The following is a 24,908-nucleotide window of genomic DNA, read 5'->3' as shown; positions in this document are numbered from 1 at the left end:
ACTACTGCTCACGGCAATGCTGGATCCCTGACCCACTGAGAGAGCGAGTTCAGGGATCAAATCTGCATCCTCATGGATACTAGTTGGATTCATTTCCACTGAGCCACAACGGGAACTCCCTGCAGTCAGGTTCTTAACCCACTGTGCCACAGCAAGACATCCATATCCATTGAGTTTAAAGTTTTGGCTCTTATATCTTTTTATTTCAGTATCTCCCGCCTTGGTCTTTTTCTTTTGTCTTATTCTGATTCTTGCTCATACTAACAGTATCTTTCTCAAGAGAGGATTTGCCTGTGCCAGGTTTGTAGGGGCGAGCTTATGGCCAAGACTACCTTAATCCAACTTTAAGAATTAAGATTACCTGGACTACCAGAAAGGAGGGAGCTAGCCTTCAAGTCCATGCAAGGCTAAGTTTGCTTTTTGTTCACCTCTACTCAGGCACGTAGTCTTTCAGAACAAACCAGAGAAAGTGGGAATTGGTTTATCATGTAGATTGCAAGTCTTCTTTTGGCTCACCCATTCCTATGAAGCCCTTTGAGTCCTGTGACCTGGCCACTTCCTAAGGGTAGAGAATTTCCTATAGGCAAAAGTAGCTGTGTATGGCTGAGCTGACTGCTGTGGCTTCCCTTGTTCGCTCAGATTTTTAAATGGCAAGATTTAAGTACCTTATATACTTCGAAGGAGAGAGAGAGAGAGAGAGAGAGAGAGGGTGTATGTGTGTGTGTGTGTGTCCCAAGTTTCGTTTTTCAGGTTATTTCACTATTATTGAAAGAATTCTCACCAGTTCTTTCCTGATCTTGGCGTTCTGTTTTGTTTTGACCTTGCCTGTGGCATGCAGAAGTTCCCAGGCCAGGGATTTAACTTGTGCCACTGCAGTACTTGAGCCAAAGCTGTGACAAAGTGGAGCCACCATGGAACTCCCTTGAACTTGGTTTTGGTAGTGAAATCCTACCCTTGTAGTGTGGGAGACACTGTATATTTTTTTAGGGGAGAAATAGTGAAGAGGTACTTGTTTAATAATAGGTCACCCCTTCAGGAAGTCCCCTCTGTGCATATGTGCCAGGCACAGCCCTTTATGCTCTCCGTTATCTCTTCAGAACCCTTCGAAAAAGCCATTACCTCCATATCACACTTTAAATAAAATGGGCCCAGAGAGATTGAATAATTGGTCAGATGTCATCAGAGTTAGTAATGGGCTGATCCGGGATTTAGCCCCAAGTCTTTTTTTTTTTTAGGGTTTTATTTTTTCTATGATAGTTGATTTACATTGTTCTGTCAATTTCTGCTGTACAACAAAGTGACCCAGTCATACATACATATATATATATACATGTGTGTACACATATATGTATACATGTACACATATGTGTATATATGCATGTATGTACATAAAACCCCAGACTCCTAGTCCATTCCAATTCCTCCCCCTTGGCAACAACAAGTCTGTTCTACAAGTCCATGAATTTGTTTCTTTTCTGTAGAAAGGTTTATTTGTACTGTATATTAGATTCCAGGTATAAGTGAAATCATGTGTTTGTCTTTCTGACTTACTTCACTTAGTATGAGAGTCTCTAGTTCCACCCATGTTGCTGCAGATGGCATTGTTTTGTTCTTGTTCTTTTTTATGACTGAGTAGTATTCCATTGTGTACATATATCACATCTTCTTGATCCATTCCTCTGTTGATGGACATTTAGGTTGTTTTCATGTCTTGGCTATTATGAATAGTGCTGCAGTGAACATAGGGGTGTATGTATCTTTTTGAATGAAAGTTTTATCTGGATATATGCCCAGGAGTGGGATTGCTGGGTCATACAGTAGTTCTATGTTTAGTTTTCTGAGATAGCTCCATACTGTTTTCCATAGTGGTTGTACCAATTTACATTCCCTTTTCTCCACACCCTCTTCAGCCCTTGTTATTTGTTGACTTGTTAATGATGGCCATTCTGGTGTGAGGTGGTAGTTTGTAGTTTTGATTTGCATTTCTGTAATAATTAGTGATGGTGAACATTTTTTCGTGTGCCTATTGGCCCTCTGTGTTTCTTCTTTGGAGAAATGTCTATTCAGGTCTTCTGCCCATTATTCAATTGGGTTATTTTTGTTGTTGTTGAGTTGTATTAAGTTGTTTGTATATTTTAGAGATTAAGCCCTTTTCAGTTGCATCGTTTGAAACTATTTTCTCCCGTTCCAAAGGTTGTCTTTTTTTTTTTTTATGGTTTCCTTTGCTATGCAAAAGCTTTTAAGTTTGCTTAGGTCCCATTGGTTTATTTTTTTCTGTTGTCTTTTGAGACTGACCTAAGAAAACATTTGTAGGTTGATGTCAGAGAATGTTTTGCCTATGTTCTCTTCTAGGAGTTTTATGATGTCTTGTCTTATGTTTAAGTCTTTAAGCCATTTTGAATTTATTTTTGTGCGTGGTGTGAGGGTGTGTTCCAGGTTCATTGATTTACATGCAGCTGTCCAGTTTTCCCAGCACCACTTGCTGAAAAGACTTTTTTCCATTTTATATTCTTCCTTTGTCAAAGATTAATGGACCTTAAGTGTCTACGTTAGTTCCAGTTAGCTCCAAGTCTTTTGAACGTTCAAGCCTGTGCTATGTATATGCTGTGTTGGCTTTGATTCAAAGAGGAAAAAGTTAAAGTCTATCAGAGGTTGAAAGTGCCTTATCTTAAAGGGACTTTTTAATTTTAACGGTTATTTGCAGCTGGAGTGTTTGTACTTCCAGGTTGCTTGGGCATGCCAAAAACAAGTTGTAAGTTCATTATAAAATATTAATGTGCAAGGATTCTTGCTCATAGAATAAAGTTTTTTCCTTTAAAAATTTCAGTGGCCGCTCAATGGAGCTGTCTAAAAAAAATCCATGTGTTAAAAACATCTCGTTCTTTTTTATGATCTCAACTCATCTGTTTTGTATCTGAGCTAGATATTCTTCATGCTTCATTTCCTATTTTTTTCATATTGGTTGCTATACAATAAAGGATTTGATTAAAGTGCAGGAAATAGTCATTGCATATGTATTGGTTTTTAATCAATTGATGAATAGACGTTGGTTAAAATGTTTCTAATTTTATGATCTCATCCTATGTCTATGTACTGATTTAAGCTGGTGCTTAAAATTGTCAGTCTTCCATCCAGCATTCATTAGGAACTGTGAAGTTTGTCTTCTAAGCTTTGATTTTATTTGCAGGGAATTTCACCAAAGAAAAGTGATCATATGTATAATATAAGTAGTTTATTTCCATTTAGTTATATCTTTTGGTGGTAAGTTACTATAGTGATTGAGGCTTATATTTAATCTTGTCAGATTATACAAACTGAAATTTGTTTTACGTAAACTAGAAACAAAAGATTTGATTAGTTTTGAGCTAACCATTGCCATAGCTAATTTCGTAAACTTTTATATTGAAAAGCTTTCTGAGGAGTTCCCTTGTGGCACAGTGGGTTAAGGATTTGGCATTGTCAATATAGTGCCTTGGGTTGCTGCTGCAGCACAGGTTTGATCCCTGGTCCAGGAACTTCTACATGCTGTGGGTGTGGCCAAAAAAAAAAAAAGAAAGAAAAAGAAAACAAGAAAAGCTTTCTGAATTTTAGGGGCTATGTTTGGTTCTCTGCCATTACAAAATACTATTTTTGTAAAATGCCTCAAGTTTACAGGGTCTTTTTTAAAGCATTTAAGCAAAGTGTTTAAGAACAGATGTTAGTACATGTTAAAAGTAAAAAAAAGTCTGCTTTTTGAGTTTTAATTATGATAACATTAGAAGGATTTTGAATTGGCAATCAACATCTCTAGAAAAAATTTGTTTTTGAAGTATTTCAGAACTAATTAACATGCTATATGATTTTACAGCTTTTATCTACCTTTTAGTAGTTGACATTGACAAATAAAAAATTTTATTTGTACTAGATAAGTGAAAATATCCCCCAAGAGATTAAAGAGTTTATAAAAGCTATTAAAGAGCTGTAAGTTTAGATTAATTCAGATACAATGCAAGTATCTTAAAGATGACACCTTTGTGTATGCATACTAAAATGGGTTTATTTGTCCATTTGTCCATACAGAAAGCACTTATTAAGTTGTCACTATCATAATTTCAGGCATAGTTCCACATGCTAGAGATATAGGATGGATAAGAAAAAAACCCTGCCCTCAAAAAGCTAGTATAGTCAACCAATAGATCTTTTTAAAAAAGCTGACATTGAAATTCCCATCATGGAGCAGCAGAAATGAATCCGACTAGGAACCATGAGGTTGTGGGATTGATCCCTGGTCTCTCTCAGTGGGTTAAGGATCCAACATGGCCCTGAGCTGTGGTGTAGGTCGGTGTAGGTCGCAGATTCGGCTTGGATCTGGCGTTGCTATGGCTGTGATGTAGGCCAGCAGGGTATAGCTCTGATTCGACCCCTAGCCTGGGAACCTCCATATGCTGCAGGTGCAGCCCTAAAAAGACAAAAAATAAAAATAAATTTAAAAAAGCTGACATTCAGTTATGCAGTACCTTATTCATGTAGGTTACTGTAACCCCTAACTTTCCTCACTTTCTGTAATGTGTAAGACCAAATAACGAGATTATTATTAAAAACACCATTTCCCAGTCAATGTGCCGTGACTGAAATATGCTAAGTAGATTCTTAGCTCTTTTAGATTCAGGAAGGCTGAGGCTGAGTGAGTGCGTGTATACATGTGCATGTGTGCAAATGTGATGTGTGGAGACAATGGAAAGTCACTCCTATTCTAGTATATTTTGGCTGTTGTAATGTTTCTCAACCTTTTGGGGTCTGAGGAATACCAATTACTTATTTGAAACCCTGAAATTCTGAGCCAGGAGTCATGGAAAACTATAATGTGGGCCTGATGAGTTTAATGGCTGTTCTTTTTAACTTGATACATTGGACATAAAAGAACTGTAACTTCTCTCCTGGTTTCGAATAGAACAGATTCTTAATGCTCGCCAATGAAAAAGGTTGAAAATGCACAGACTTCCATTTCTAGGACAAGGTAGTTTAAGCCTCACTCTTAACTGCCTCTTCCCCATTAAATACAACTAAATACTGGTAGTTCAACTGACAGCAGTAGAAGAACTCTGCAAATTGGAGAGAGGGCAAACTAGCTAGGAACCTCAGCACTTGAATGACCATGTGGAGAGGTCACGGTTTTCTTTTTACCTTCCATTTGCTCTGGGTGCTAGAGAGACATAGTACCTGGAACCACCAAAGGGCACTGACACTGAAAACAAAAGCCTGCTTTCTCTGACCAAAGGACTAGGAAAAAGGGAAGCCCAACACAGTTCTTGCTGAGTCCACACCTGGGACCCAGTGGGCAGTTGATCTCCCACAGCCCCAGTAGGAGCAGCAAAGGCCCTTGCTCCACAAGCGGGGCCTTGGGGGCTAGTCTGATCTGCCAACAGCCGCAGATATGGCCATTTCAGCCCCATGCCACAACCCAGGCCCATTCATCTGGTCTGCTGCCAAGAGCAGCGGCCAGGCTATAGCAGCTTCTTTTCCACAGCCGGCCGCGGTGGGTGGTCTGATCTGTCGGCAGTGGTAGCAGCAGCAGCAGTGTGTCTCCACTGCCCTCCACCTCATGGCAGGAGTCCCAGGCCCAGTAGCTTCTGACCTCCTCTCCCTCAAGGTTGCCCTGGGCTAGCTGGCCTTGAGAAGCACCTTTTGTCCTTGAAGATGGCATCAGTAGGGATTGACTGGGAGCCCCCAGCAGCACCAGAAGAATGAAGCAGACTAAAATAGTATTGTAACTAAAGTCCACAAAAATATTAGTCTAGGTTGTATATGCTAAACCTGAGCAGGGTGACTCCCTGCTGAAATAGAAGATCTGTGATCTAGGGTCTCATAATAATGAGCAAAATATCCAGGATGCATTTGAAAACCCCTTGTCATTCCAAGCACCAGGAAAACCATGATTCGAATGAGAGAAGACATTCAACTGAGGCAAATAGTGAGCTGAATCAGATATTGGAATTATCTCATGACAGTTTTAATTCAGCTGTCATAAAATTCAGAATTGGTTACAAATTTTCTTGAAACAGACGAAAGAAGCTAGAATATCTTAGCAAAGTAGAGCCAAGAGCATTTCCTAATGAATTGACTTTGGGGAGTGAAAGAAAGGGATCAAGACTGCCACCATAGTTTTTGTCTAAGCAGCTAGAAGGAGATGTGGAGTTGGGCTTCAAGTGTGATAGTGAGAGGGGAGATCAGGAGATCAGTTTCACACATTGTCGTGGGATATAATGGCCCTTTCTCTTCTTATCCTCCTTGTTCAATGTAGCGTGTGGCTCATTGGTTAAAAGGAAGGTTTTTTTTTTTTTTTTTTTTTTTTTAATGAGCACTGAAAGGTTGATCCATCCTTTGGAATCTTGTTAACAGTGAGCTTTACTAACTTGCATACTCTTTGTAACATGTAAGGGACTTTGGATCCTTACCTAACTTGAAAAATTCCTTAAGTGTTTAAATACTTAATTTTACCATCTTACATAAACGGTTATATCCACTGATTTTATATTCTTATTTTCTGATTTTTTCCCTCTAAAGCAGTTGCCTTCCAGAGCATCTACTCTACTTCTTTAGACCTGGAAACTGATTACTACAATTATGATTCAAAACCTGTTTTCTGCTGCCCTGCACTGAGCTGAGTAATTGGGTGTAAATGCTTATTTTCTTTGTATACTTTGCCTTTTTGTTAACTGTTTTTTTTCTTTTGGTTAAAAGACCAGAGGTTGCATTATTGCCTGCTGAACATGCTTATGTTAACATTTGTAAAAAGTAAATTACTTTTGGGAGTATTAATGAATAGACATTTAAATTGCATAGTTAAATCTTTTCTACCCTTTACTAAGCAAACAATTGGATTACTCTCCTCTGTGTAAGCATTTAAACAACAATTTATATGCCATGTTGGAGGAAGAGAATATTTGTTTCAGATGAAAAGTTGTTTAAAATCTGAGTGATTCATGGTCATTTCAACTTCATAATTTGTATTATTTATGATAAATATTAAAATTTAGATTATCATATCCAAAGCATTTGTCAGGGAACACCTATAATTAATAGGTGTACATATATGATGTGGGTGAGTGTGGTAGAGGAGAGAGATGCTTGTTTCCTAACTTCAGGACTTGGCTGCTAATGTGTAATGTAACTGTGGGATGGGGATGGAGTGTAGATATTGTATATGATGTTTCCCAAACTTAGCTGACAGAGAAACTTCAATACTTTAAGGATTCCTCAAGATGGCAATTTGGGAAACCCCAATTTAGAGTGTTAGCTAATTACATTTTTCTTTCTACGCTACTATATAAATTTTGCATAATCTTTTTTTTTGTTGTCTTTTTTAGGGCCGCTCCTGCGGCACATGGAGGTTCCCAGGCTAGGGGTCTAATCGGAGCTGTAGCCACCGGCCTACACCACAGCCATTGCAATGCGGGATCCTTAACCCACTGAGCGAGGCCAGGGATTGAACCCGCAACCTCATGGTTCCTAGTCGGATTCATTAACCACTGAGCCACGACGGGAACTCCAAATTTTGCATAATCTTGATGCAACTAAAGTGGATAATAGAGAAGGAGTATTGCTGGCTTTGCAATTTCTTTCACTATTTAAATTTTATTTTATTTAGTTCAGAAGTAGATCTAACTTGTTTATGGAGATCCATAAAACATGGTTCTGAATGGGAAGCGATTAACAATACACTATAGAAGTATCCCTGAAAAAAAAAATCTCTTAATGAAGATAGCAACTTAGGTGCTCCAATATTAATTCCCTCTCCTGCTCCTAGATGCAGAGTTGTAATTAATGGCAGGCAACAATACTATTATAGGATATTGTAGCATTTGGGAAACAACCTATGTTAGTGACATGTTACAGACCACATTCCTTTTACAAATAGGATTTACAGTGTAATTTCATACTGTCAGACTTCCGTAATTGTTAGTTTCAGTTTATGAAGACTAGATTATGCACACAGAATTTGACAGTTGTGATAATGTTAGTACAGTCATTTCAGTATCTGTGGGAGATTGCTTCCAGGACCCCCGCAGATACCAAAATTGTCTGATTCTCAAGTCTCTTATAAAATGGCATAATATTTGCATATAACCTACGCAATCCTTTCATATACTTTAAATCATCTCTAGATTACTCATAATACCTAATACAATGTAAATGTTAGGTAAATAGTTGCTGGTGTGCAGCATATTTAAATTTTGCTTTTTGGAACTTTTGGGAGTTTTTTTCCAAATGTTTTCTATGTGTAGTTGTTTGAGTCTACAGATGCAGAACCTATGGATAAAGATGACCAACTGTACTAATTATGAGTTATTAAGTTCATGAACACCGGGAGAAAAAGTCAGGCGTGAGTTTCCCAAAAGTTGTTTCTCCGCTAAATATTTTCATTGGGCCAGTTTCTGATATATAGTCCCGCATTTAGAAAGTAAAAATGTGAATGTGTAGCTCTTAATTTAAAAGTAAAATTTAGACTTCTCTTGTGCCATTCATGAGAAAATGGGGAGAACTTTTCTGTGTTCATGTCTAGGACAGGCCCTTCTAAGCACTTGGCCTTTGTGTCTCTGTTTCTGCAAGATACTGTTATCTAAGATCTTGACTTTAGCACCTCTCTTTTCTTTCTGGGCTTCTTGTAGTCTTTTTGTGGGGATCTTCCCAGCAGTTCCTTGGGGAGGAATAGAGGATATGTTCATGTTTTCTGAGATCTGTCTTCTGCCCTTTTCGTTCTATACTCTTATTTGCATCAATAGCTTGGTTCACTCATGCTTCCTAAGGAGTATAGAGATGAGAACTAAGATTTTAGGGTCTGATATGTCTAGGCTTCAGTCCCAGCTTTACCATTCACTGTTTGGCCACAGACAACCTGGCTTGGCTTCAGTTTCCTAATCTATAAAATGGGAACTAATAAATAATTATAAATGAATTATGATAAAGGAGAGAATTTATATAAAATCTTAGCAGCATGCTTGATGTGTTGCAATTGGTAGTTGATGTTGTCTTCATCATCTACATGTTGATCTCTTCCTTGAAGGCTATTGTCCTATCTAACTGAGCTCTCTAAATCTCTGCCTTGATCCATGGAAATCAATATTTTGGAAATCGGTATTTTCAAAACACAACCATGTGTCTCCTTTCTTTCTCAGCCTTCTACCAGTTCTTCTGTAGTTGCTTGCTCATTTGGTGGTGTGATTATTTACCCTGTAACTCTTGCCAGAAATCTGCATGTCACTCTTTCACCCAGCCCCCAGCCACCCCTGACTAATCATTCACTACTTTGTCAGTCCATTTAAGTATGGTTCAGGTGCCTGTACTGTATTGGTTTAGGTCTTTATCATCTTATGCTTAGGCTAATGTAATAACTTCCTGACTAGCTCCCATTCCTTGTCCTTCCTTCCACTCTTCTGTCACAGTGATCTCCACGGCCCTCTCCTCTTCCAGTCACTTGTCACCCTCCAGTTTTTCATGCCAGCAATATCAAACAGCTTGTAATATCCTTCACACACTGTGCTTTGACTTGGCTCCAGGCTGTTGCACATGCTACTTATTTCTAGAATTTCCCATTTTTCTTATTGACCTGAAAAAATTCATTCTTCTTTTTAAGCCCTCTTAGGCGTCCCTGTCTCATAGAGGCCTTCTCTGACCACCTTCCTATCCACAGATGATAAATTCTTGGTATTACACTTCTTCAAAACTTGGTTCTGAACATTCTATTAAAATTATATACATATACCCACAGCAGTATATTAGATTGGGAATGTCCTGAGGGTAAGAATTGCTTTGCAGTTTTTAGTCTTATTTCCATCAGAGAAAATGAGGTAAATGAATAAAGTAAAATGTGTAAATACCAGTAGAATTTTTTAATGTTCGTGCTTCAGTATCTATTTGTGAGAGTGCTTTATGTATTTAGCTCAAAAGGCCTAACTAAACATGTACAGCCAAATCAGATTTCTTACTTTGGGATGTGTTTATCTTAACAGTCCTTCATATATTTTTATTTTCATTTCTTTCCTCTTATGTCTACTTCCCTTCTCCCTGTTTCTTATCTGTTATAAAAATCTTTTTTCTCCTCTCTTAGCAACTCTCTTTGATACATGCTCCATCATATATGAGCTAACAAAGACCTAGAGTCCATATCTCAGCCCTTCAAACACACCCCCTCAGCATGCATGGGTGTGCACACGCACACCCCCACCCACCAATCAGTTTTCCAGAACTTTTGGATCCACAGAGACTGCTGTGTATGCCCTGCAGTCCTCTCATAAAAGTAGTAAATGGCGAATATATCATATGTAGACTCAGACAAGGGGATGATGTGCTACATAAAATCTAAAGCAAGGCTTACTAAACTTTTCACTGAATTGACAAGGTTTGACAGAGGTACTAATTATACCAATACAGGTTCTAAGTTAGTAAATGTTAGTCTTAACTCTATGAATTACTCATCTTTGACAGTTGAGCCAGATTTGTTTTGTTAGCCTATTGGAGATCCATTGCCAGCTTTTTTCAAATAAGCCTCCTCTTTCTTTTTTCAAAGAATGATCTGAACTGTACTGAGCTTAATTCCTTTGTCAGGCCTTGAATTGTTAACATTTAGACAACAGTTCCCGAGACTTTAATTTTAGTCATTTTCCACTCTGTGTGTTTTTCTTTAGCAGTAGCTATGATTAGGCAGACTATTTTCCTTTGGTTTAGTTACTATACTTAAAGTTACCCAGCTTCGGTGTGTGTATGCAAGTGTATGTATTGGAGGTTGGGGTGGGTGCCAGAAGGAGCAACATTTTTGTCCCCCTGTCACTACCACAAAGAAACAGGAAGACAAAGGATTTATTGATAGAATGATATGCATAAGCTCTTCTTTAGTGGTAATGACTAAACTAACAGTATTGAAATAAGAGGAAAAGGACCATTGTTATCTTTATTAGGTATCATTTTTATATACATTTATGTGTCTATAGAGTATCATTTTAAACAGTATTTATTTATTTATTTATTTTTGGTTTTTTGCCTTTTCTAGGGCCGCTTCCGCGGCATATGGAGGTTCCCAGGCTAGGGGTCTAATTGGAGCTGTAGCCACTGGCCTACACCACAGCCACAGCAATGCGGGATCCGAGCCGCGTCTGTGACCTACACCACAGCTCACGTCAATGCCAGATCCTTAACCCACTGAGCAAGGCCAGGGATCAAACCCGCAACCTCATGGTTCCTAGTTGGATTCGTTAACCACTGGGCCATGACGGGAACTCCTAAACAGTATATTTTTAATACTAATGCTGTTATTACTGTATTTTTGCTTTCCTTTTTACCCACTCACCATCTATTTCTCTTAATTCCTAACAGAATTACAGACATAGATTTAGTAAATGAGTAGAAAAATACCTAGACTTACCATGATTTCTCAGAATTGTATATATTTATGTAAAAGTGTGTGAGGAGTTCCCTTATGACTCAGCAGGTTAAGGTTACAGCATTGTCATTGCTGTGGCTCTGGTTACAGCTGTGGCATGGGTTTGATCCCTAGTCTGGGGACTTGTGCATGCTGCAGGTGCAGCCAAAAAAAAAAAAGTTTGTGATAAGTTTTTCAGTGATTTGTTCATTCCTAGTTTGTGTTTGATATATCAATAAGCAGGTATTTCTTGAGGGCCTAATATATACCGGGCACTCATTGAGTTTATATTCTGATATAGACACATATAATATTGCATATATATCATATTACATGATATAAATGCACACATATATTTGTGTATTATACACACACAAACACACAGAGTTGATGCTCGTTATTTGTGGTAATTATGTTCTATAAAGTTGCCATGAACACTGAATGAGTGAATACTGAATCATTGCTACAGGGGGAAATACAAGTTTAGGTTCCTATGGGCCTCTGGTCATGTGTTCTTCAACCAGTCAATATATAACCTGTTTAAGGACACCCTATTTCCTATATATAGTTGACTCATTAACATTGAACTCATGACCAATAGCCCTATAATTTATGCCTGAATGTAGCTTACCTAACACTTGTTATTTTATCTGTAAGGCACACCACAGCCTTCTTGCACTTAGAAACACAAGAGAGAACTTTGGCAGTACATTTCTGGGGCTATTTTACACCGTGAATTCACTGATGAAAAGCACAAAATGAACCAATTACATAGCAAAAAGGACACTTGCTTACAGTATGAGAGCTGAAATAAGGCAGAGCATCGCTATGTTTAACCTTAGCTGGTAATGTGAGTCAGGTGGCTCAAAGTTTTCACTGCTATGCACATGTCTGTGAATGACTGTGAGAGTGCTGTGAGTATTGATTTGGGGTTACAATTAAATTTTAGCAAGTAAATTTACTTAATCTGCAAATAATGAGGATTGACTATATATCAACTAGGTTGTATGTGTGTTTGAATTTGTTCTTGATCTTCACTTCCCCAACTCTTTTCTTCCCTTTGCTTAACTGGTTGTTGCGCTTCATGATTTTCCTATATCTACTGTAGTACCTTGCACAATTCATTATAAATGTCATGAAGCTTCTAGGCTTGTGATATGAGCAGGAACTTCACCCTATTTATTGAAGGTTTCCTGAGATAAGATGTAAGTTTTTGTTTGTAAACCTCTCACAAGGTGAGCACTGTATTATGGATATCACTCCGAAGTTGACATGTAACAATATATTAAACATAGTTCATTTAGATGTAAAATTAAAATTAACAAATTCACATTGACTATTATGCTTGAGATATAAACAGTTTTTCTTCATTTATATATGTCAAGTCATTTAAAATAATTTATAATGTACAGATATTTTAAAAGTTAAAACCTTTGAGGAGTTCCCATCGCGGCCCAGTGGTTAACGAATCCGACTAGGAACCATGAGGTTGCGGGTTCAATCCCTGGCCTTGCTCAGTGGGTTAAGGATCTGGCATTGCCGTGAGCTGTGGTGTAGGTTGCAGACGTGGCTCGGAGCCCACGTTGCTGTGGCTGTGGTGCAGGCCGGTGACCACAGCTCTGATTCGACCCCTAGCCTGGGAACCTCCATATGCTGCGGGAGTGGCCCAAGAAATGGCAAAAAGACAAAAAAAAAAAAAGTTAAAACCTTTGATTAGGGAGATCTTAGGGATGTATAGACATCTCAGCCATTTAAAATGTTATTTATTTATTTATTTATTGTCTTTTTAGGGCTGCACCCGCACACATGGAGGTTCCCAGGCTAGCAGTCCAGTCGGAGCTACAGCTGCCCACCTACAGCACAGTCACAGCAATGCAGGATCCGAGCCACGTCTGCGACCTACACCACAGCTCCCAGCAACGCTGGATCCTTAACCCACTGAGCAAGGCCAGGGATCAAACCCGTGTCCTCATGGATGCTAGGCAGATTCCTTAACCGCTGAGCCATGCCGGGAACTCCCAAAATGTTATTTTTTTAACTGGGAAATATATGTATGGAAGAGTATATACAAAGTGTGTGTGTGTACATTGTGTTTTAAAGAATACTGATAAAGTGAAAACCCACAAATCCATCATCCATGTTAAAAATAGAATATTGGTATTTATTACCTTTTAAGTCCCTGTATGCCCCTTCCCAATCACAACCTCCCTTCCCTCATAACCACTATTCTGGCTTTTGTACTGATGATTCCTTTTGTTTGTTTGTTTGTTTGTTTGTTTGTTTAGGGCTGCACCCACAGCATATGGAGGTTCCCAGGCTGGGGGGTCTGATCAGAGCTGTAGCCACCAGCCTACACCAGAGCCACAGCAATGCCAGATCCAAGCCTCGTCTGCGACTTACACCGCAGCTCACAGCAACGCCGGATCCTTAACCCACTGAGTGAGGCCAGGGATCGAACCTGCAATCTCATGGTTCCTAGTCAGATTTGTTTCCGCTGCGCCACGACAGAACTCCCCTTTTGGTTTTCTTTATAGCTTAACCATCTACATGTGTATCCCTAAAGAGTATATTGTTTATTTGGTCAAAACTGAGTTGCAAGCACAAACTTAGTTGTGTAAGGAAGGGGCAATAATATCCCTATTGTGTGAAGACTCAGGAGAAGAGAAGCCAAACAGAACCTCTGGTTCGCAGCCTGGTTTCATATAGCTGAGAGCATATAGGCTCTGTGGGAAGTCCATTGCCAAGATCCTAAGTAAATCCCAGAACACAGAGGTCTCCCCAGGCAGGACATCCGTGCTCTAGTGCAGGGCTGAGTGCTGAATATCCAGCAGGAATGCGGTCAGGGGGCATGGGCTGCTCTGCATTTCCTGCTTTTCAGCTCACTGAGCTCTGCCTCCCACTCAGCTACTAAAATGGAATGAAATGAGAGTTCTCTACTGATCTAGGTAGCAGAGAGGAGCAGAAACCTCATCCGCCTCTGGTCAGAAAAAGCCAATCAGAAGAACCTGGCCCCAGCTTACCCTGTCCTCCTGTTTTCAAGTGAAAAAGGTGCTCAGTGGCTGTGGGGATCTTCGATTAACCTCTGCTCAATGCATAGCTGTCAGCCCTCCCTTGTATTCCTAGGGCTTCCCTTTATGAGTCTGTTGGATCTCCTATTTGCTGTCCCTTGGCATCCTTTTTACTGGTCTACTCTCATTCTAGCAAAACACATCCTACAATAATTTCTTTAGAAAGTATGCATTGCAAATAATTTATTGAGCTCTTTCATGTCTCAGAATGTTTCTGTGATTATTGATTTTTCTGCCTGGATGTGGAATTTAAAGGTTAGAAATAATTTTCTTTCATGATTTCGAAGGCGTTGCTCTATTGTCTTAATGTTTCTAGTGTTTCTGTTGAAAGATCAGAAGCCACAGAGGTTCCTGAGCCATCATGTGTGAACTATATCATCCTCTCCTCCTGACGCACCCTTACCCACATTTCTGGAAATCTGAACAGGGTTCTTAAATTTCACAATGGCACATGTGAATATGGGTCTGTTATCTATTTTGGTGAGTACTTGGTGAGTCCTTTTAATTAGGGCAACTCATGTTTTAAAGTCTGGAAAATTTTCTTGGATTATTTGAGTTCCTCCCCTCCATTTTCTTTGTTCTTTTGGCTCTACTTTCTGGGAAATTTTCTCAGCTTTACCTGTCAGCCTTACTGTTTAGTTTTAAGTTTCTTTGTGCACTCATTTTTCAAGAGCCCTCTTTTTGTTTTCTGAAAGTTCTGTTTTTGTTACATAGTTATAATATCTTCCTGAGGATATTAATGGTAGTTTGAATTTCTTTTCTAGTTTAGTCCATTTCCTCTAAATTGCGTTTTCTGTTTGTTTTCATCTCTGTCTTCCAAATTAGAGACTCTTCTCCAGATGTCTTGGGAGCTTGGTTGTCTAATCATGATTAGGAATAGAGCAGTGGTTCTTGAGGAATATTTGACAATGTCTGGAGACAATTTTGGTTGTCAAAACTGGATGAGGGGTTGCCGTTGGCATCTCTAGCTGCAGGCTGGAGACACTGTTAAGCACCCTGCAATGCACAGAACGTCCTCACACAACAAAGAGCTCTCAGCCCCAACTTTCCACAGTGCTGAGATTGGAAAGCTGGTAGAGAACTCTGAACTTGCTACCAGAACTTGTTGACTTTGGGTTTCAAGGGAGGGTGATCTGGTTGAGTGGTTTGAACAACTTCTTGTCATTATCTTCAGGTCTTTCCTTCTGGGCCAGTCAGATATTCAGTAGAAAAGATTTCTGCTCCTGCCTGAAGGGTAAAGATCTAGCTTCTAACATTCTTCCTTGTTAATGGGAAACGTCCATGGGCTTTCTGCATTCGCACTACCCCCTTGCTTCTCCTGTAGTATCCACTCCCTCAACTGCCTTGTGTTTTACCCTCTTCAGAAGTGGACATTTTTGAGGATGAGGCAGGGCAGTTATCCAGTGGCATGGAGTAGAGGAGGGGGATCTGTGACTCTGTTTCTCTAGTAGATTTCTCATAAACCTTATTGGTTTAGCTCCACCCTCTTTTTCCCTCTAGTTCTAGAGTTATCTGGAGCTACCTGTTCAGGTGCTTCTTGAGAATTCTATAGTGTAAATGGGTTTGGTTTTGAACTATTCCTATTTTCTACTGGTAATTCAGCTTTCCTAAGTATACTAAGCCAGTTACCATTACTCCAGCTGCTTTCTTACTTCCAAAATTTGGTTATTACTGTTGTCTTCTCTCATTCTCCCAGTCCTTAAAAATTTTTTTTTTTTTTTTTTTGGCCTGTGACTGCAACATGTGGAAATTCCTGGGCCAGGGATCAAACCCGCACCATAGCAGTGACAGTGCTGGATCCTGCTGTATCACAAGGGAACTCCTAAAAATTATTTTAGCCTCTTTGCTATCATTTTGTTAGGTTTGGGGAGGAAAATTAATTTAGGTGCATTTGCTAAATCAATCCTGGTATCCTGGAGACTGACATACTCTATTCTAGCATAATTTCATTTAATTCTTGTCACTTCTTTTTTTTTTTTTTTTTTTTTTTTGTCTTTCTGCTATTTCTTTGGGCCGCTCCCGCGGCATATGGAGGTTCCCAGGCTAGGCGTCGAATCGGAGCTGTAGCCACCGGCCTACGCCAGAGCCACAGCAACGCGGGATCCGAGCCGCGTCTGCAACCTACACCCCAGCTCACGGCAACACCGGATCGTTAACCCACTGAGCAAGGGCAAGGACCGAACCCGCAACCTCATGGTTCCTAGTCGGATTTGTTAACCACTGTGCCACGACGGGAACTCCTAATTCTTGTCACTTTTTGATGTACAGTTGTCCCTCGGTATTTGCAAGAGATTGTTTCCGGGATCCACAGGTGCTCAAGTTCCTTATAGAAAGTGGCATATTATTTGTGTATAACCTACGCATATCACCCATAAACCTTAAATTATCTCTAGATACTTATAATACCTAATACCAGTGCATGGGAAATTCAAATTTTGCTTTTTAGAACTTTCTAGAATTAAAAAAAAAGTATTCAATCCATAGTTGAATTCATGGAAGCAGAACCTGCCTATACAGAGGGCCAACTCTATTTACTTTTTTATCAGAACTGTTCAAGTCCTAGGCTTAACCTTTCCTGACGCGAATGAAAACTAGAAAAGATTACTTGGGGGTTTGCATGGAGACACAGCTGCATTCTTTTCAAAACCTTAGAGAAGTTACAGTTAATACTCACTTGTAGCATATTCTAGTTTAATTGATCTTTTACTTTGATTGATTGATTGATTGTCTTTTTAGGGCCACAGGTGCTGCATGTGGAGGTTCCCAGGCTAAGGGTCAAATCAGAGCTATAGCTGCCGGCCTCCGCCACAGCCCCAGCAACGCCAGATCCGAGCTGCATCTGCGACCTACACCACAGCTCACAGCAACACCGGATCCTTAACCCACTGAGCAAGACCAGGGATTGAACCCACATTTTCATGGACACTAGTTGGATTCATTTCCACTGTGCCATGGTGGGAACTCCCTTGACCTTTTACTTTTAAAACATGGACTTCTGCAAGCAGCAACCTACTTTGAGTAGAACCTTGTGCCAAAAATCCCAATCAGTATTCAATATTCTTAAAGAATTGGATAAAGCATATATGTTTCATCAAATCTGAAATGCCATCAATTATCTATTCTGTTTTTATTAATGCCCTGACTAGAATTAATGGAAGTAGGAGAAAGATATTATTTTATAATGATGGCTTACAAGTACCACTATCAATACTTTTCCCTCAGACAATTTCTTAAGAATCAACTATGCTATAGACTAAAAATTTAAGAAAGAAATTTCAAGATTCAAAAAAAAGAGTTTCCACCAGACTGAAACCTAGTCCTCTTGAATTTTTGCTGTTCCTTAAACTGTCATTTAATACGTGTAATACAGAAGTTTTTCCCTCATGCTCATGGCATGTGGAAGTTCCTGGGCCAGGGATCGAACCTGCACCACAGCAGTGACCTGAGACACAGTAGTGACAATGCTAGATCCTTAACCCACTGCATCATAATGGAACTCTCATAAATGTTTTTATATACACTTTGTTAACTGTACATACACTCCCCTTTGCCTCCCTGCTTTTTAAGTTGGGCAGTCAAGCCAGATTTTCTCATAGGCTGCCTCTTTTTAGCCTTTGACCAAATAAATGTAATCGAATCCTGCTGAAATTACAGACTCTATATACTTATTTAAATTTATCAGTTTCCATTGAGTTTCTAGTTGATGGATTAAATCATACAAATACTTGAAGCATATTTCCATGTCTTTTTAGTGTTCTAATTTTGATTCACCTTCTCTAACCCCCTGGGTGTCATTGAGGGACAGATCTATGAAATGCTTTACTGGTAACCTGTGTTCAGGTAATTAATAGTTCATAGATAAACTCATTTTCTTTGCCTCACATTATAAAATTAGCGTAAAGAACTGAGAATTTGATTTGATTTTTATTCACAGATTTAAACACATTTCTGTGTGGTTTTTTTTTGTATCAATATTGCCTATTCTCTCCATTCTTCCCAGCTTTCTTCATTTTACCATTACTAAAAGGATTGGGGAAGATGCTATGTCTTCTTCCTCACCTTTGTTCAAACAGGAAAAAGTGAAGAGTTGGCTCTATTGACCACAAATAATCCCACATACTAATCTTGGAAACAATCCAAAAGGTGTAGGAATTGAAGCACACTACACAAATGTATACATAAATAGAGACCCCAGGGTTTATGTGTGGACAAAAGCCAGTTATGCTAAACATTTCCTGAATTGGCTTGCTATTGTCAGAATAAGTAATCACAAGTAAGACAACCAGATTGAGAATGAAAACATTTGTGGGAGTCCTGACTCACATCGTTATATTGTCTTCTCACAGAGTAAAATCTTTGAACAGTTTTGAGTGATTATCAAAAAAAAGTTCTTTTTGTATAGAGTTGTGAACATTATTACCATTTCTTATTTCTCTAGTTTAGTTTTGTTAGGTTGCTTAAAGAGAGAGATTTGAAGCTAGTGTAATTGATGTCCTGATGATGGCATGGACATCAGCTCATTTATGTGATCTCGGAGAAGTGTCTAAATCTAGGGTAGATTATATTCTTTTGTCTGTCCTCTGAAAGAATAAAACAAACTTACACTTTAAGGCAAGGAGGACCACATGTATCCTAGTTAATTAAAAGCTTTTCTCTTGTGAGTGACCACGTGCATCCAGGTGTACTGTTTCTACCTGTAAAAACCAATGAGAGCATTTTGTTTCCTGAGAAGAGGGGGAGATACATACATGTATACTTGTACGTGTGTATATTTAATGACTTAAACCATACTAGCCTTCATGTTGTATTGCACTCTATGTTAATCAGTAGTTGATCGAAGCATGTTGGATTATCTTTAGTTCAGATGCTTATTTGATAAATATGATTCACAAGGAACCAAGTGTGTATTTGTTGTTAATGCCTGAGCCCAGGCATCAGTATTTTCTCAATCATCCCAGTTGATTCAATTGTATGGCCAATATTGAGAGCTACTGATTTCGTTTGAGGAGAGGACTGGGTAAGAAAATGAGTGGACCAGTGTTTCTGCTAGTAGAAATTACTTCCTTTCCTATGACAATTTGGAATAATTCTAAATAGAATAATTTGAACTTTGAGGAAGATGAAGGATTTCTCTGTGACTTTAGGTGAGACTGGAGTGGTTGTTGGAAACCAAATAATGCAGGGCTTTCTCTTTGTGAGGTGCTTGTTCAAGTCTTCTGCCCAGATTTCCTTGGTGTGTATTTTCTTGTTTTATTTAAGAATTATTAATAAATTTTGGTTCTTGACCAAAACATGTATTGCAAATATATGTGTTGCATATACCTTCTCTGTGGGATTTTAAGCAGAAACATAATGTCAGATTTTCATTTTTAAAATATAGCTGCAAGAATGGAAGAAACAAGTTTTCAGTGGTTCTAGTAGAAGCTGGTAGTAGCTTAGAGTATGAGACATGGAGCAAGTGGACAGGATTAAGAGATACTTGAGATAAACTCAGTAGGACTTGGTGAAGATTAGATAAGTGATGGAGAAGATGGGAGAATGATTTAAGTTTCTGGTTCAAAAGGTAAAAAAAAAAAAAGAGTTCCCGTCATGGCACAGCGAAACGAATCTGACTAGGAACCATGAGGTTGCGGGTTTGATTCAGTGGGGTTAAGGATCCAGTATTGCCATGAGCTGTGGTATAGGTCGCAGATGTGGCTCGGATCTGGCGTGGCTGTGACTGTGGTGTGGGCCTGCAGCTACAGCTCTGATTAGACCCCTAGCCTGGGAACCTCCCTATGCTGCGGGTGTGGCCCTAAAAAGGACAAAAGACAAAAAAAAAAGTTAAAAGTTATGTATACTACTACTGTGATCAACTTCTTACTTTAAGATGTTGATAATATGTAGAGAAAATTACAAAGATTATTTTCCTTGAACATAAGAATACTCTTTCAAATTAATGTTTCTTATTTTTTTTTGGTTTACTAATTTAAAACCAGTAATTACCTCATGAATCATAGAAAAATATGTTCAAAATTATATGTTGAAAACTATGGCTATGGTAGACAATGAAATATCAATAAGGTATTGAAAGTAAATAGGAACTTAAGAAAATTAACCGATTAAACTTGGCTTTTTTTTTTCTTTTTAGGGGTCCCTTCAGTGTTGTACGACGATGTATCAACAGAGAAACTGGGCAGCAATTTGCTGTAAAAATTGTTGATGTAGCCAAGTTCACATCAAGTCCAGGGTTAAGTACAGAAGGTAAGAGATGGATTTCAAGTAAGTTATTTGATGTCTGGCTTTATTTCATCTCCAATCCATCTATCAACCTAACCTTCATCTGGGGGTGGGGAGGTGGAGGGTGTAATATAGTGGGAAGTGGGTGGAGATAGTTTAAATTCCATTCTAATTTGTCAGAATTCTAGAACACAGTATTTGAAGGATAGCTAGGGTGATTAACAGAGTTATGAAGTCCTCTAGGATTGCTATAGGTCTATTTTTTTTGACTAGGAAGAAAGTAAAATTTGAACGTGTACATATATATATTTTAGGGTCTAACTTTGAGTCCTACAATATGTAATGTGGGATGGGAAGGGTGAGAGGAGAATAATGGCTCAGATATAATCATTGCAGACTCAAAAGAAAGTTAAGATGAGTTCCTCTCAAGGTTGTAAGTTACTACCCTTAGGATTATGATGTAATAGAACTAAAAGACTCACATATCACGTTTGCCTTAAGTCACTTATGTTTGTACGTGTGAAAATTGGAAAGATCAGTACCATTAGGATTTGCAGGACATAAAACTTTGTTTCAAGATATTGATATGGATAATCATATTTATGTATAAATATAAAAGAACACAGGCATTTTTAAAGTTTTTTTTTGCTGTTTTTTTATGCCATAGTTTCATATAGTCATGATTCACATATGCTCATACTTAACATGGCACAATTATTATATTAATTTTTCTAATTAGCCTGTCTTTTAATTTCAGACTTTTCCATAGTCCATTAAAAGATGTATCCTTTAGTCCTTTCCTTCTTAATCCCAAGAGCAATGATAGTTTAAACTGGAAAAGCTAAGGCAGAATAGTAGCTTATTTATATTTATCCTGTTATCTTACTTGAAGAAGTAGAAGCCCACATACTGTGAGCTCCAAGTTAATCTATTCCTGCAGATCTTTTTTCAGGATCACTACTTTTAAATACTTTTTTGAAGCCTTTTGAGTTATCATTATCTATATATTGGTTATAGAAGATTCCTAGAAGTTATTACAAAGAATCAATAACTGATTTTTTTAGTGCTTTAAACTTTAAATTTAGAGTAAGATTTAGAGATTTTATAGCTTATGGTTTCATATTCTAGAATTGGCTATTATTACTTTTGAATACGAATTAGTTTATAAATTTAGCAGAATTTAAAATTGACTTCTAAGAAGGTTTTACCACTAAATTATGAATCCTAAAACTTTTAAGCTGCATTTAAGTTTAATATACTATATTTGATTTTGTGTTCCTCAGTTGTCAACTTAAGTACTGGGGTAATTGTGTTTTAACTTAGTTTATTAAACATAGAGATGTGTTGACTCCTTATTTCTCTTAAAAGGTTTGATACTGTTGATGAATTTAGTAAGATTCTAGTTTAAAATCACAAGTCTAAATCAATCAATATACCTATATTCTGTTGATTTTGTTTATCATTATGCCTAATTCTGAATCTACAGGATAAAGACATTTTTTAGGGAGATATAGTTTATTACTTTCTCAGTTGGCTGAGGTTGTTTATTGACAGATGTCTTCAGCAAGGAGTCTCTGGAGCTATATACTCAGACTCTCAGGCCAAATCTATTTTATTGTCAACTAGGCAGGGAGTCAAGCACCAAACTTAAAAAAGATAGGGTTGTCATATACTCCGAGTCTCCGAGGTTAAGTCTAATATAATATGTGGGAAATTGAAGTTCACTCATTTGTTACTTTGGCATTGCTTTGGGTATATTAATGTCTTCAAGTCCTGTTCTGAAGACAAGGCTATGTCATTCCATTGATCCTATATGGTAGCACCACAAGCTATTCTTATTAAATGATATCCAGTTGGATTCTGAATATTACACATGACTTTATGTGGTTTTGATCAGAGTTTGATGTTATTCAGATGAAAATGTGCAGTGATTAAGAAACAGAACAAAAATGTCATCTCTACCTCTCCCCAACTTTTTTTTTCCTTTCTAAAAAAATTTGCAATGGAGTTCCCATATCCTCTATTGCTTATTTTCATACTAGCTTACTTAAGTTGGATACATTTTATTATAAAAATTCTAATAAATAATAAATTACTTATTTTATTATGTAAAACTTTTTGAGAAGTATTTTCTATTCCCAACTTTTTTCAACACTTTTCCAGTCACTACAGGAAAAACATAGTTGCCCTTCTAATCCATTTACGAATTGTTAGTGTCCAAAAATTCATTCATGGCTAATTCATGGCTAAGTATAGGAGATGTTTAAAATTTTTTATTACTTAATGAATTTTACTACATTTATAGTTGTATGACCCTCAAAACCCAGTTTTATAGCATTTCCACCCCAAATGCCTCAGTGCATCCCCTCACCCCCCAACCTGTCTGATTTGGAAACCATAAGTTTTTCAAAGTCTGTGAGTCAGTATTTGTTCTGCAAAGAAGTTTGTTGTGTCCTTTTTTTAGATTCCACATATAAGTGAAAGCATTTGATGTTGGTGTCTCACTCTCTGACTGATTTCACTTAGCATGATCATTTCTAGGTCCAGACATGTTGCTGCATAGGAGATGTTGTTATTAATAACAATATTTTGAAGTGAAATTTAAGATAAAAAAGGAATCCATAAGTTCAAATAAAAATATCTAGAAATATCTATATTTACATTGTATTCTAATTAGCCTATCTCTCAAACAGCAAATAATTTAAAATCTCTTTTATTCTTTATTCTTTCCTTTTCTTTCTTTTTTGCTTTTTAGGGATGCACCTGCAGCATATGGAGGTTCCCAGGCTAGGGGTCGAATTGGAGCTGCATCTGCTGGCCTACACCACAGCCACAGCAACGTGGGATCTGAGCCGTGTCTGTGACCTACATCACAGCTCACGGCAATGCCAGGAGCTTAACCCACTGAGCAAGGCTGGGGATTGAACCTGCATCCTTGTGGATGCTAGTCAGATTCGTTAACTGCTGAGCCATGACGGGAACTCCTTTATTCTTTCCTTTTCTATTTTCATTTTTTCTTTGTGGTTTTTATTTGATCTTTGCATTGCCTCAGTATTTTTTCCTGTTTTCTTAGAGGATTTGTATTCAAATACAGTTTTGAGTAAAGGAAGTTTCATAAAGGGTCACCTGGGGATGTAGCATATGCTGTTTATTGGATAGGTCATTGTGATACAAAGGCAAATAAAAAGAGCTCCTACTCTTAAAGACTTGCAGTTTAATAGTCCCCGAACACTGCTTCTAATACCATTTTCTTAAGAAAAAAATATGTAATAAATTCTAAATACATAATTTACAAATTAGCTTTTAAATGAAATATGTTTATTAGAGACCACCTATATATGCTTTCTTATTACTCAAATGAATTTATCACATCTGTAGTTGTATAATGATCATAACAATCTGATTTCACAGGATTTCCATCCCACAGCCCAGGCACATCCCCCCACCCCCCAAACTGTCTCCTCCAGAGACCATAAGTTTTTCAATACGTGTGAGTCAGCATCTGTCCTGCAAAGAAGTTCAGTCTGTCCTTTTTTCAGATTCCACATGTCCGTGAAAGCATTGGATGTTGGTGTCTCATTGTATGGCTGACTTCACCTAGCATGATCATTTCTAGGTCCATCCATGTTGCTGCAAATGCCAGTATTTCATTCCTTTTAATGGCTGAGTAATTCCATTGTGTATATGTACCACATCTTCTTGGTCCACTCCTCCATCGATGGACATTTAGGTTGCTTCCATGTCTTGGCTTTTGCAAATAGTGCTGCAATGAACATCGAGTACATGTGTCTTTGCAAGTCATGGTTTTCTCTGGGTAGATGCCCAGGAGTGGAATTGCTGGATCAAATGGTAGTTCTATGTTTAGTCTTCTGAGGAATCTCCATCCTGTTTTCCACAGTGGTTGCACCCATTTACACTCCCACCCACAGTGTAGTAGGGTTCCTTTTTCTCCACCCCCTCTCCAGCACTTATTGTTTGTAGACTTCTGGCTGGTGTAAGGTGGTACCTCAGAGTGGTTTTGATTTGCATCTCTCTACTAATGAGTGATGTTGAACATCTTTTCATGTGTTTCTCGGCCATCTGTGTGTCGTCTCTGGAGAACTGTCTGTTTAGATCTTCTGCCCATTTTTTGATAGGCTTGTTTGTTTTTTTGGTATGGAGCTGCAGAAGGTGTTTATAAATTTTGGAGATGAATCCCTTGTCAGTGGATTCACTTGCAAAGATTT

General features: G+C 38.2%; 1 protein-coding gene across 1 annotated transcript in view; it reads left to right on the top strand.

Annotated features, from left to right (window-relative positions):
* Positions 1–24,908, top strand: part of CASK (calcium/calmodulin dependent serine protein kinase) — a 368,751-nt gene that overhangs the window by 54,204 nt on the left and 289,639 nt on the right. Inside the window, 1 exon segment of the mRNA XM_003360270.5 lies at positions 20,594–20,706. Coding sequence (XP_003360318.2) covers positions 20,594–20,706 — 113 coding nt within the window.

This window comes from Sus scrofa, chromosome X (genome assembly GCF_000003025.6).
Source record: "Sus scrofa isolate TJ Tabasco breed Duroc chromosome X, Sscrofa11.1, whole genome shotgun sequence".
Classification (NCBI taxonomy): Eukaryota; Metazoa; Chordata; class Mammalia; order Artiodactyla; family Suidae; genus Sus; species Sus scrofa.
This window is presented reverse-complemented; position numbering and strand designations above follow the sequence as displayed.